Source organism: Anser brachyrhynchus, assembly GCF_964034855.1.
Source record: "Anser brachyrhynchus genome assembly, chromosome: 3".
Lineage (NCBI taxonomy): Eukaryota > Metazoa > Chordata > Aves > Anseriformes > Anatidae > Anser > Anser brachyrhynchus.
Window position 1 is genome coordinate 37,264,931 of NC_137696.1, and position 13,860 is coordinate 37,278,790.

A 13,860-nucleotide genomic window follows, 5' to 3' on the forward strand; every position below is an offset into this window, starting at 1 on the left:
AGCCATAGATCTAAAGATTATTAAGGCCAGATGGGACCAATATATCATCTAATCAAAGTTTCTGCATAACCAAGGGCAGACAACTGCCTTCAGTTACTCTTGCTGGAACCCAGTAAATAACAGGTGTCTACAGCTTGATTGGATGTTTACTTTACAAACAGCACTGACAGTATGCTTGACACATATGCTTGATCGTCTCCTGAACGATCAGGTGTCGTATCAATTATTCAGACTCTGAAATTGCTAGATACAAAGCATTACAGAGGCTTAAGAGAAAATAGGAGCTCTAAGTGCCTATCTGGATTCTTCTTTAGCACTTCCAGGTCACTCTTTCATTCTCCATGGAGCATCAACTATTTCTCCAGTGCCTAGTTTCATACTTGTACAAGTGGAGGCTGAAGCTGGTCATTCCAGGTGCACCCCCAGAGACCCCCCAGGTGCTCTGACTGGATAAAGTTGGGGGGCAGGGGACAAAACTATCTTGCACTACCTGTGCAACCATTCCAGCCTGTTCTTGAACTTCAGCAAGACTTAATTGTGTAACATGCATTGAAGTGCTTCCCAGAAAATCCAAAAATGTTCAACAAGTGTCAGCCATCACCACTGCTTCCAGGAGTGACTGCCTCTCCCAAAGAGCGCTCCACAGGGGTGACAGGCACCCCAGCACCTGAACTGGTGGAGTTTGCACATCCTGGTTGGGAGCCTCACCGCATCAGCCTCTCCCCAGTAAGTTTTTTGGGGAAATTATAGCCAGGCATGAAATGGGAAGGGAGTCTGTGGTTATAATAATCCATCCCACCTCAAAGCTGGGAACACAGCCTGCTCAACAGCCTTCTTACAGTGCCTGAAGAGGACACTGTCCTCCCTACTTCCCATGCCCTAAACATCTACCTCTTTGGGTCAGACAGAGGAGGAGGCCAGAGAGCAGCTTTTGAGCAGTCTTCAGTTCAGGAGGAAGAATACTCGATCTCAGCTGCTCATCCCTGCTGTCTTGCCTGCTTCAGCACTGCACTAACACAGCCCATCTGCTGCAAGCCCTGTAGACGTGCAGCTGCCCTGTGCTTGGCTCCTGGGCAACGATGGGGAAATAGACTGTTAACAGGGACAGAGAAGAGACAGTGTAAGTACATCTGCTTCTGCAGGGGTTTTGTCAGGAAGCCTCCCCCCAACACCACTTGTATCCTGGGGACTCTGAGAGGCTCCTTCCCCTCTGACCGAGGTCTTTGTGAAGCCTGCCCGCAGGAGGGATGCAAGTGCTCTTTTAAACCTGGCAGTGTCTGTGCAGCAGGCTTCCATTTCAGCTAGTCAGAGAGCTGAGCACAGTGCGCGCTCTCAGACCGTGAGCTGGGAACAAGAGTTGCACAGAGGGGCCAGCTGCCTCTGGTGGCAGAGAGGAAAGGGTCAGTTATCAAAGCTGGGGGAAGAGAGGGGTTTGCCTGGAGGCATCTGGGCATGTCGCGAAACAGAGGGTGAACAAGGAGCAGGCAGACCTCACAGCAGCTGTGGTTCACTCTGCTTCTTCATTCTGCAGAATTGGTGGGAAAAGTCAATTACGTGTCATCCCCTTCGTGCTATGCTCCTTGTACTTCCATTTTCCCTTAGGCCGACCTCTCCTTGCTAAGTTATCCTTCTGGGTACCACTGGATACAGCAACAGTGAAAGGAAAGGAGCTGCTTGGCTGCCTTCAGACAGCTGTGTCCCAGAAAATGTCTGAGGGGAAGAAAGACAGGATGCTGTAGCTCACCTGTCTGAGGCACAGAGCATGTACAATGATCCAATCCCTGGGCTGGCCAGCACTGCTGCCTTTGGGTAGTTCTTCACAGACACCTCACCAGAGTAGGTCTGAAACCCTGCCTTATGCTTGGCCTATGTAATGAGGAGTCGTGGTCTGGCATCTGTCCTCAGCAAGGCCTTAGAACCGTAATCTAGACAGTGTGTTCTGGGGTTTGAGATGAATTTAGGTGCTCTCCTCTATGGTGCTCGACCAGGAGATCTCATCTATGGTGCTCAACACCATGAGTGTGGTAAGGGATTCAGGCTGCCAGGTCCTGGCCCTGCTCACAGCAAGAGCAGTAAGGTTGGCACGTCTGATGAAGACCAACACAGTCTGTCTTTCTGCTCAGGACAGCCAGGAGCCTGACCCCACCAAGCCACCCTCTGGACCTCCTTTGGGGCCCTAGAAGAGCCCCATCCAGACTTACCAAGCCCCAGTGCCAGTGGCTTTGCTCGCAGCCGAAGCTGGGACCAGCCTTGCTTTGCATCATGTGTCCCATAAGGGTTAATTCATGTGTTTTCCATCCCTTCGTCACACATGCCCACCATAAGTAGTGCAGCAATAGTCCCACAACTGCTCATTTAATTAAGGGAGAGATGATACTGTGTTTGGGAGGATTAGGGCCACACTAAAGGCCAAAGAGACAGCAGGGCCAGGCTGCTTTGCTGCCCATGTTGCATGGAGGGAGTCAGGGCTTTGCAGGTAAATCCCAGCTGGCACATCCCATCCTGCATTCTGGGAGCCTGAGATAAGCAGCAGCATTCATTCCAGTGCTGGGTTCATGGGGCTTCCCCTGTGCTGACTGAGGCAGAGGCAGCTGTGGCCCTGCCGAGCTTCTAGCTCTGATCTTACCCCTTGGTTACCTTTTCCCATACTCTGTTGAAATCAAATGTGCCCTCTCTCTGCCACAGCCAGCTTTCCCTGACCAGCCACTTTGTACCTTTAGGACATCTTCCCTCCTGACAGAATTTCAATGAGGTTTTTTTTGGTGTGTTTTTTTTAAAAAGAAAAAAAAAAAGAGAGAGAAAAAAAAAAAAGAATTTCATCCAAATGTCCAGTATGTCTAGTTTATCTGCTCCTGTTGTCTAGGTAGAAGCAGTGGCTATGGAAACATGATAGACTTCTCCACTCCATTCTCATAGCTGGACGGGTGAAAGAAGGGCTGCACAGCTGCATTTAGAGCAGGACTTACCTCCTCCTGCTCTGTGACTTTTGGCAGGCTACATCCTGTGTGTGTTTGGTTGTTGTTGGTTTTTATTGGGGATCTCTGCTAGAAGCAAAATGGCAGGCTGGACAAGGGGTGGAACAATCACTAGAAATAGTATTCTGCTCTCAGAATGTCTGGGCTATGTCCACCTCTCTCCTTCACATGCTGTAGAGATGGGGAGGTCCCCGAGGATGCACATCCTTAGCCTTTACAAGGATCCCTGGATAAAGGCAGGTCTGGGGTATAGTACAATGGGAGACACTTCAGACAAATATGTGGTTTTTCTCGTAGTGCAAATCCCTCCCCTTATGGGCTTAAGGTATTTCCTGAGGGGGATGCACGGAGGGGGTAGTAGTAAGGCAGGATGAACCCCTGTGGGAATCTCCATCTCGTGATGGAGCATCTTCATGCAGGAATGGGGACAACAGCCCCCATGGGGTTGGTAGCGAACCAAGAGACTGCCCAGTCCCATTGCTGTGGGTCAATGACCACCTCTTTGGGAAAGTGTTTGTGTCCTCTCAGCTGAGGCTGGGAAGAGCAAGATCTGGGAAGGCTGCGTGGTCCCCGTGAGCTGAGTACACTCTCTCCCCACTGGGCTTGGCAAGAGACAGGGATGCAGGTGTTTGGAGATTTGTTCAGCTCCAGATGTGGCTTGTTTCCTGCTTCTTTTTTTTTTTTCCTGCCAATGTGCACATTGCTATGATGGCTCTGGTGCTGGACACAGGTGGGTGGCAGCAGCAGGGTGAGCTGGCACCCAGGAGCAGAGCTGGTGCCCAAGGTGGCATTCAGGGCTTGTGGAAATGGAGCAGGGCTTGGGGCTGGGAGTGAAACACCCCAACTGGCCTGTGGGGAAGGACATAGCCTGTCCACGTTATCCCCTGCAACATGTTTTAAGTACTGGAAAGGGGTGTTGTTGAGCAAGATGGCATGATGAATCAGATGTGGAGTTGGCGAAATGCCTGAGGACTCCTGCTTCTCGTCTTTTAGATGCCAGACTCTGAACCCTCCCTCTGCTCTATTCTGGCTGCATATTAGGTGGGCCTTTGTTCTTCTGAGACAGCATTAATTTGACTTTATGGAGTGTAGAAATTTCTTTTTCCTGTTTTTGAATTTCTTAATCCACATCCTCTTGTCCACGTGTAGGAAGGCCTGTTACTGGTCACAAACAACCTCTGAGGGAATTTTCCATGAAGAGGGATGGCAGGATTTTTCTTTGTACACATGGCTTCAGAAATGGATGTCTTGTACCATTCATCTTTATGTGCCAACACTTTCTCTAATTAGACTGTGGATCAAATGAGCAAAGGAACTCAAGCGTAGCTCCACTGCAAGTCTGCTCCTACCATATCACCATCTGCTCTCCATGCACACAGGCAGGTGGGGATATCCTGGAGAGAAGGAGCTGTAGCTGTAGCTTGCCCACTCCCCTCCCGTTAGCGCTTCCACTCTTACATAATTACATAAGGTAGGCACAACCATGCCATTGCATTTACCCCACTGCCTGCATGCCCCAGGTCCCTTTCCATCCAGCATGTAACCCTCAGGTTGCCAGCCACGTGTCCACTTTGCCTTTTTGCAGTTTTGTTGCTTCTCTGCTGGTCCGTTCCCTCCATCCCAACATTCATAAGCATGCCAGGCAGGTCAGACAGTGATGGACCATAGATCAGTCTGTGCAATTGGCTTTGCCATGTCAGGGGATGCTGCTTCAAGCCCATCCTCATTTGACGGTGGTTTAGGAGGTCAGGGGTGGAGATGTGTTTGTTTCTTTGATTTTTAAATACACAGTAAAATCCAAGAAAATTCCCTGTAGTGAGATATAAATGATTTTCACAGGTTTGCTGTAGGGGAAAAATTGCCAATCAAAACTTACTATATTGGTGTTTATCCTCAGAAAGTCCCAGCCACAGCAGGGAACTGGAGACTTTGCTTCCCCCGATCCTTTTCATCAGAGTCTCCCCAGCATAATGAAGCTGAAAGAGAACATCCCATAGCAATTAGCAGGCCTGTGACACAGCACTGAACATGCTCAGTCTCTCTAAAGCTAAAGGGGATACCTTGTGAATAGAGCTGGGATAGCCCTGCTTTCCAAACTGTGACCAAGACTCAGTTTATTCGGTATTGATGAGCTCCCTGAACTTTCCTGCTTTGTAGTTGCTGAAGGAGTGGAAGAGGTCTGTGTAGCGACCGTGCGAGTGGACACGGGGAACCCTGCACACCAAGCTGGGATCAGTTAAAGACACGTTGAGATAAGGTTTCTGTGTAACCAGGGGTGGAAGAAGCTGAAGGGCTTTAACTGTCTTATTCCGCATATATTAATGTATGAAGCATCATTAGAGACTGTGAAGGAATAAATACATCCTATCATGGCATGAAGGCAACGCACATTCCTTGAAATTATGACTCAGTACAAGCTGATATTATTTCCCTGTCTCTATCTGTGCTACGCTTGTTTTTCCACTCTCTGCTTCCTGGCTCTCGGAGCAGTAACTTTCCCCCACAGCACTGTAACTGAGAACACAAGCCTGACACGGACTGCTTTTCATTAACATCCATTTAAATGAGAGGGGGAGAGAGGCAGAGGCGTGTATTTGTTCTGGGGATTATGAGCTGTAATAAATTCTTTCTGGGGACTTTTGTTCGCTCCTGGGATTTGCCTGCACTAAGCTTTGGGCTTCAGTTTGTGATCAGTAGTGTTACACTAAACCACACTTAAGGAAGTGCTCAAAGCCCCTGTTTGAAAGGTAAGAGCTCTTCTCTCTATGGTCTGGCTTTAGACCTCATATTAGGTCTGCAAATGACTCTGCCAGGCTGCATAGTGTCCCAGTCCTCTCCACACTGGACATCTCCTGCCACGATTCAGATTCTGCGTCTCTTCTCAGTTTGTCTTGCATGCAGTTGTAACACCCTGGGAATTTCCGTGGGGCTCCAAGCCCTGGATTCCCCTCTCTGACCAGCTTCAGTTGGGTGCCAAGCCCAAACTGTGGCTGCAGCTAGAACTTCATAGTTCATAGAGACTGGGATCACCCGGTCCCAGAGCTGGGATGCTGCAGGAAGGTGGCGGGGAGCCTTGGTGAGATCAGCCTGAGGCTGCAGCATCCCCTGCTCCTGGCTGTGAATCCTGACAAGCTTCCCGATGCAGCCCACGGAGCTCTGCCTGGCACAGCACCCTGCCTCCCAGTGCACAGCGTTGTCTTCCCTTCGCTTTATGGCTGCTCTTGCCCCCTGCCTTCCCCCCCACCCTCATAAACTGAGCTGCGTGCCCAACTCTGCATGCAGCAGCCTTTTCCCACCCCATGTTCACCTTCTCAGCTGCCCCGCAGAGAGCCCTGGAGGCAACCTCTGACTGCTTGGCCACCCCACACATTCTGTGCCCATGGCATTGCCCCTGCAGACCCTTCCAGCTCTTCCAGATCCACGCTGCTTTTCAGTGTGACAGTGAAGTCCCTATCCCGTGGAAACTGAGAGGAGACCTTTTCTTCTCGTGAGAAGGTAACATTTAAAGGCATCCCTTGGGCTACCCTATCTGGCAGCCCAGCTGGTGCTCTTTTGTGTGCGTGCCACTCTTGAAATGCCAGCTTTGGTCTTAAAGGGAGCCAGCAGAAGGCAGGGCTCGCTCCCGCTGTAATTGATTCCTCATCGCTCCTCACTGGCCTTTATTCTCCCTTTTGTTTGGGAAGAAGGAATAATACGGATTACAAGAGAAATGTGAAGACTGCCTTGTTTGGGGAGAGGTAACAACAGGATTGTGGGCATCCTGGGATTTCTCTTGTGTTTGCCTGCCTCTGGTCAGCTGGAGAGATTCGGCAGCAGATAGATGGCCTGTCTTTGTGTGTGCCCTTAGGAAATGCTAGGCACATCTGATGGAGGAGACGGGGAAAGGGCGATGGCTAAACAGGCTAAACTAATAGGTGACAAAACTGGCCAGCTGAATTTGGACTCTGATACAAGAAACTGGGTATGAATGTAGTACAAAAACAGACAAAAGACTTGGCTGCAACAGCTGGCACCGGAGAACATCCCACAAGGGCCTTTCACATCTCCGCTGATAGAGGAATGGGGGTTAGAGAGTAGGTCCTACTTTGGTTTTTCTCCACCTTTGACTATTGGAAAGGCAGAAGAGCTCAGGTATTCCTGTTCTATAGTATATTCTTTCTCAGGTCTTAGAGCACTCGTAAAACATTTGATGTTTCTGAATTCCCCTCTCAGCCAGTGAATGTTATTATCCCTCTTCATTACCTTCATCATGTCATGTCAGCGGATAAGGGGAATAAAGCACAGAGGCTGAAAGCAGTTTGCTAAGGATCATGTGGCCAGTTAGTGTCACAGCTGCGAATGAGGTCCTCGATCCCCGTGCATGAGTGGCCCGTGCATTGCCCACCTTCTGCACAGTGGCATTTGGGTGCTGAGTTTCTGCTCCAGGAGGAGCATCTTTGGGATCTTACAAGCATCAGGTTTGGCCTGAACTTGTGTGTCATGCTGAAAGCTACACAGGGTATGAGCAGAGTTAATTAGGCTTGAGAGGGGCATTGCCAGATTGCAGAGGTGGGTGTGGGGAGGTGTGGGTTCAGCAGGGGTCAGGAGCTATGGACATCAATATCTCCTCCCTCCATTTTAGCCAGAGCCTTCATCTACTTCCTGCATAAGGATTCTGATGTAAGTAGGATCCTGGAACAACATCTGGTGCTAGGGCAGTGGGCTGCACCCAAAGCTTTCCCTTGGAAAACACAAAGCCTGGCAGCACTTGTTTCATCATAGAGCTGCCTTTCAGGCCAGACTGAAAAACAGAGATAAAGAAGCTCTGAGCAATTAGAGAGATGACCTGGGGCTTTCTGTAGTGCAGGACTGCTAAGTTAGATGGCTCTGCCTGTAGCTCAGTTCTGAAAGTTCATTTCCAGGCACTTTCATCCCAGGATATATGCCATTAAGATGGATTGGCAGACTGTGGCAGACAGACGCACAGAGGAAAGGACTAAAGCAGAAGACTTGTGCAATCTTTAACACCTACGACACTGTCAGCCCAGCTCATATGGGACAGGGGCTTCACCCCTGTTTAGTTTGAAGGCCTAGAGTCCCTGCCATGTCTCCCAGAAGCACATTCCCAGTGACAGTGTTACTGGACAAGGGAGGTTTTGTGGTTCTTTCCCAGCCTTGGGGAGGCTTTATAACTTAGCTGGGATTGCACGTAGGCTACAAGCAGCAGATCTGACCCCCTTTGCACCTCTGACTGATTTATAAGACAGTCATGGACATGTTGCTTGGCTGTTTTGACCTTCAGTTTTTAACGTGTAGACAGGGATGGTGAAACATTGCATTTTGTGGGCAGATAGGGGAGCTTCCTTTCCAATTGCAAACCACTTGAAGAGTGCCTGCTCATGTTCAGTATAGTTCTACTAGGGAATTCGGAGGCCAAAAGGTTGAAACTTTTTCTCCTCTCGCTGCAAGGACAGTGAGCTGTCAGCCAGGAAATGCTCAGGCTCAGTTTGGGTTCAGGCCAGGTATTCACAGCCAGTGCTTTGGGGGCACTGATTTGCATTCCAGATGCTTCTCTGGGTCCCTTTCTATCTCTCCTTCTCTTTTATCCTAGGGCACCAAAGTTCATTTGCCGCCTGATTTGTCCCAGCGCTGGCTGCTCGGCCAGGCTCTGGTGCAGCAGATCCTAGCTGCAAGTCACCGAATGAGGTTAGAATAGACAGCGGTTGTTTTTAATCCGTGCTTGCTGGCAGCTCCACATTAATTCTTCATGCTCTCTCAGTTGCTCACCTCACCAGCTCTGGCCTCTGTAATTAGCTGCTCTGAACACACTCTGGCTGACATTGATCCGTGGGGTTGCATAGATCCCGCGCGGGCCATCGGTTTGGCCACAGGCCCCAGTGAGGACCAGGTATCCTTCCTAGTGAGACCTCCCCGAAGCTCCAGAGGTAAAGGAGGACACCAAGAAGCCAGTGGCTCAAATCTGGTTTTGTCAGAGGCTCCTGTGGTGACTTCTGTCATCCTAGGCACCGTGCTTCCAGGAGAGATCCTGCTTGCTTGCTTCTGTGTCCCTGAGCTCGCACAGTGCCAGCTGATCCCAAGAGAGAAACAAGTTATTTCTCTCCTCACCTTGGGTTGTGGTGTGCATCCCAGCTGGGAAACTCAGAACCACTGGGGAAAGGAATTTGATAGCAGGATATTTCCAGGCAGAAGGATGTTTCCCCGCTTTCTCTTATTCATCTTTGGCTTGCAGGAATTGGAAGGGGGGTGTTAGCTCTGCGGGCTGGTCAGACTGCATCCCAGGTGGTGAGATGTCCTCCAGATGACAGGAGGAAGCCCTCCTTCCCTGCAGACCCTGCAGTCCTGCCCTCTCCCTGGTTGGTCAGGCCTTCGTCTAGTTTTCTCAGCCAGCATTACTGCTAGAGCTTCTGAATATTTCCAGTCAATAACCGTGCCCGTCTTTTCTCAGTTCACTAAATTATACACATATTTCATTCTTTTAACCTTTTCTTGTAAGTCAGCCATTCAGAATCTAAACATTTAATCATCTTTATTGTGCATCTCTGAACTCCCTGTGATGTATCTCGCTCTCTGACAGCCAGGCACTTGACAGGAGTACTTCCATGTCCTTGTCCTTCACACAGTAACCCCAGGGCTGACGTGACAAGAAGAATTTCAGGGTATTGTATAGGAAGGAGGTTATCTAGGAAAGTCTCTTTCCCTATCCCTTCACCTGATGGTTCCCCGCTGCCTCTCAGAAAAGCTCACCAGGTGGGAAAGCAGCATCCCAAGCACAGACAGACTAAGGACACCTAAGTAAAGGCTGTTATTGCCTCTCTGCTCTCAGAGGTAATACGTCTGGGTATGGAGACCAGAAACACTGATGAACAACCGTGGAGTCGTGATTGATTTTTTTGGTTCACCAGCTGAACTGAAAAAAAAAAAAAAAGTTTCAGTTCAACCCCAAACGAATGTTTAAATACGTTTTCAGAAAAGGAGAAAAAAAAAAAACAGTCAGCTGGGGAGGATTGCTGAAAAGACAGTATAGGAAGGTAAACAGTTTCATTTGTGGGTGGAGTGTAGGGGGGGTGTGACACTTTTCAAAGTGAAAACTGGAAACACTTTGAGATTTGTTGGCTTTGTTTTTGTTTTAATGGCAGACAAAACCTTGGGGGAATTGTTTTGATTGCAAGGGCCTAAAGCCAATGTTGATTCACGGAGTGTTTGTGTCCCTCTGAAACGTGGGGGCTGGGATGAGAGGCAAGTGGCTGCTGAGGGCACTGGTCACATTTCTAATGGCCAGAGCAAAGAGAAGGCTATAGGCTGCACGTGCCAGGTGTTAGTGGTGAATGCGGAGAGGGGAACGTGTGTCCTGGCCTCCCCAGTTCAAGTGGGATGTAGAGGAATTGGTGGGGGTCCACTGGAGAGGCATCAGGCTGATCAAGGGCCAGGAGCACATGTCCTGGAGAAGAGAGGTTGAAGGAGCTGGACTTGCTCAGCCTGGCAAAGAGGAGGCTGCTATCAGTTCTTGGCCCCCAACTATTTGAAGGGCAACTACAAAGATAACTGGTCCAAACTCTTACCAGTAGTATGTGACAATATAACAGGGAACAGTGGCCACACATGGCAGCATTGGAGGTTTATGTTGGACATTCAGAAAAGCTGTTGTCCTCAGAGAATTTCAAGACCTGGCCAGACAAAGCCATGCTGCTCTGACCTAGAGCTGGAAATAGCTTCAGGCAGGAGGTTGAACAGGACCCCTCTGGAAGTCCCTTGTAGCAAGCCTTTCTGCCACCCGTTTCTTGTGCAAGACCACATTGGCCATGCCACAGACTCTTTCTTCCTCATCAGCTCTTCTCTGTCTTTATCAGGCTCTGTATCCTCCCTTGGATAGCCCAGGTGGATGAAGTATTGCCAGTGGGACATTCAGGTCAACCCAGGAGAAAGAGCTACGCCAAGGGTCAGCCCATCGGGCTGGGTTTCCTGCATGCCCCGTGTCACCAGCGCCCGGTTTCTCCCCTACAGGCTCCTTGAATCTGCTGGTTCGCGTGCGGAACAAGCGGGCCATCGACACCCAGGTGTGGTCACTCAGCGGGAACCGGGGGAACATGTGGCAGCAAGCACACGTGCCCATCAACCCGCCAGGACCCTTCCAGGTAAGTTAGGGCCAACACCAAGGAGCTGCCTGCCGCCTACCCTATCCATGTGCCAAGGCCCATAGGACATCTCCCAGCAGAGGTCTACCTCCATGGCGTGGGGGCTGGTCGGGCATGGGGAGGGCACGTGGGAGCTCTGCACCCTCAGGGTTGCTGGAGCTAATTAGTAGAAATCAGAGGTGACAGCGCTGGAGGTTTCTCATAGCGTCTCTTACAAGAGCCCACCCCCACGATGCCTCTGGTTTAGGACCATAGGACAGCCTGTGAATGTGAACTGGGCATGCTGTATCTGCTCATCATTTATGAGTAACAGACAAGTGTGTGTCTTTGTTACTGGGTGTTTTATTGCAGGTGCCTTTGCCCAACAGGCTACTTGGCTGTTGTAGGGTTGTTTCTGAGAGCTGGGGCTGTGCAGGCTGGTAAGATGTGGTACTGTGGCAAAATGCCCAGTACGCTTTTGGGTACTGTAAAATAATAAATAAGGATTTAGTTACTCTTGTGAGTGCTATTCAGTGCTGGTTTTGCTCGTGTAACATACTAAATAAAGCAAAACTCTACATGCTCATTTTTTTACTCTGGTGATGCTCAGCACACAGGGGTTAGCCCACTAAGCTATGGGGCTCAGCCCTCCAAATCCTGTGAGTGCTGGAGAGACAGGGGGAGTCGTTCACTGGGGGACTGGTAAGGGCTGGTCTGTGCCCTGCTCGTCCCTGCATAGCCCTGCAGTGAAGCTGTTCCCCCTGCGTGGGAAGGGAGCAGGTCCTCTGCAGCTTCACAGGGGGCTCTGCCCCGTGCTCTGGTTGCAGATCATCTTTGAAGGTGTCCGGGGCACGAGCTACGAGGGGGACATTGCCATCGACGATGTCACTCTGAAAAAGGGGGACTGTCCGAGGAAGCCAATTGGACCAAACAAGGGTGAGAGTGTGTGTGCCTCAGGGGACAACGAGCCGGTGGGAGTGCATACGTGAATGCATGTGCTAAAGATGTGCAGCTCATTTCAAAGCACATGTGCTGGTGGGACCCAACAAGATGGTCAGCTCCACCAACAGAAGATAGGAGAGGCCCTGTCAGACCCTTGAACTCATTCTTTATAGCAGTGAGTCAGCAAGAGCTCAGAGGAACAGCTGGATCCTGTAGGAGCTGTGCTGCCAGACTCCAGCATGCTGAAGTCCATGCCAATCGGTTGGGTTGGGGGTTGTCACCCCCAGGCCACTAAAAGCTTCTGCTATATCTCATTTCCTAGAAGCCCTAGGTATGGCAGCTTTGGAAAGGGAAAGTGCTAAAGGGCTTCTGCAGGGTTAAGTCAACCTTTAGCCAGGAAAAAATATCTGCCTCTTGTGGCCTGGAGCAAGAAGGGCTGTGCTTCTTCCCATTGTTCTCCGAGCAGAGAGGCATGGCCACGCAGGGTATCACACGAGTGATGGGAGCAAGCTACCTGAGCTGAATATCACCTCCCTCCTTATCCTGACAATGGTGTTTAGCTAACATCCACATTTTCCTGGTGCCGGCTTTCCAGAAAATGAGACAGCCCCCTCTCACTGAGGTCGAAGCCGTAGCAAGGTGCATAACAAGTGTGCAGGTGTTAGTCCTTGGACAGGAATCACTGGTGTGTCTCATGCCTTAGTCCTGCCTGTGCCCTCAGTAACATGCCCCAGGTAGGCAGGAGAGCTGATGTCCACTGTACACAAGCCAGAGATTTGCGAGCAAGGTTTGATTTGTTTTATTCATTTTTAAAGGGAAAAGAAAATAAAATGTTGAGAAAGAGTTCCTGTTAACAATTTTCTTAGTTCCAAAGGTAGAGGGGAAAACAAAACAGACAGAACACCCCAAAAATGTCCAAATTTCCAGTGCAGTTAAAGATCTGTTTCTGCCTAGCATGGCCAAACTCTAACCAAACCACAAGCAGAACTTTTTCTTTGGCTCAGGTTGAATCTTCTGAGGAAGAGAGGAGGGATGGATTGCAAAAGTAACCAAGATTCAGCATTTTCACCCGTGCTGGAAAGGAAATAAAATTGGGAAGCCTTGAAAATGTCCAGGGAAGGGTATAAAGACCTTTCATTAGATCTGAGATGTGCTTTGTAGTTTGGGGTGGGAGGAGAGGCTGTGACACTGATGTGCACTGACGTGTTTGATGAGGTCTGTCTCTGTCCCATCACTAATTCTCTTTCTCTCTCCTTGGCTGGCAGCGGTTGCTCTTCCAGGAAGCGGTGTCCCAGCCCTGCACAGCCCTTGTCTTTGCGGCCCATTGACTTTCTTCCTTTACGTGCTGCTCAGATGATGGCAAGCGAGCGCTCCTGTCTTCGGACCAAGACATTCCTACTCCTTTCCTACTCAGCCACCTCTGCTCCTCTTCCTCCCCTCCTCACTGGCACACCAAAGTGTCCATACGTTACCAAAGACTGACAGGCATGACCACGCAAAGGGATCTGGTTCAGAACTGGAGCACTCCTTGAGAAAGTCGCAATGTCTAAAACAAAATTAAAAAAATAAAGACAAGTTTTTTAAAAAAGCACGTGCACAAGAGAGTGAGAGAAAGAGAGGAAGGAAGGAAAGAAACAGAAAAACAGGAAAGAAGGAACGAAAGACAAAAAATAGAAATGAAGAAATGTGAAGAGCAAATAAAGGAGGAAAAAAAACCACCCCCATGTTTCCTTGGGAATGTCGGACAGGGCTTCCTCAGGGAAGTGGGAACTTGTTTTAAACAAACAAACAAACAAAAAATATATTAAAGCACAAATTTCTACCAGAACAGT

General features: G+C 49.7%; 1 protein-coding gene across 4 annotated transcripts in view; it reads left to right on the forward strand.

The window, feature by feature from the left end:
• MDGA1 (MAM domain containing glycosylphosphatidylinositol anchor 1) overlaps nt 1-13,432 on the forward strand; it is a 134,441-nt gene extending 121,009 nt beyond the window's left edge. For all 4 annotated transcript variants that reach the window (XM_080587260.1, XM_080587261.1, XM_080587262.1 and 1 more), the window contains exons 15-17: nt 10,977-11,107; nt 11,914-12,022; nt 13,294-13,432. In XM_080587260.1, coding sequence (XP_080443386.1) covers nt 10,977-11,107; nt 11,914-12,022; nt 13,294-13,385 — 332 coding nt within the window. In that variant the 3' untranslated portion in view covers nt 13,386-13,432. The remainder of the gene's footprint in view (nt 1-10,976; nt 11,108-11,913; nt 12,023-13,293) is intronic.
• Nucleotides 13,433-13,860: the final 428 nt, after the last annotated feature.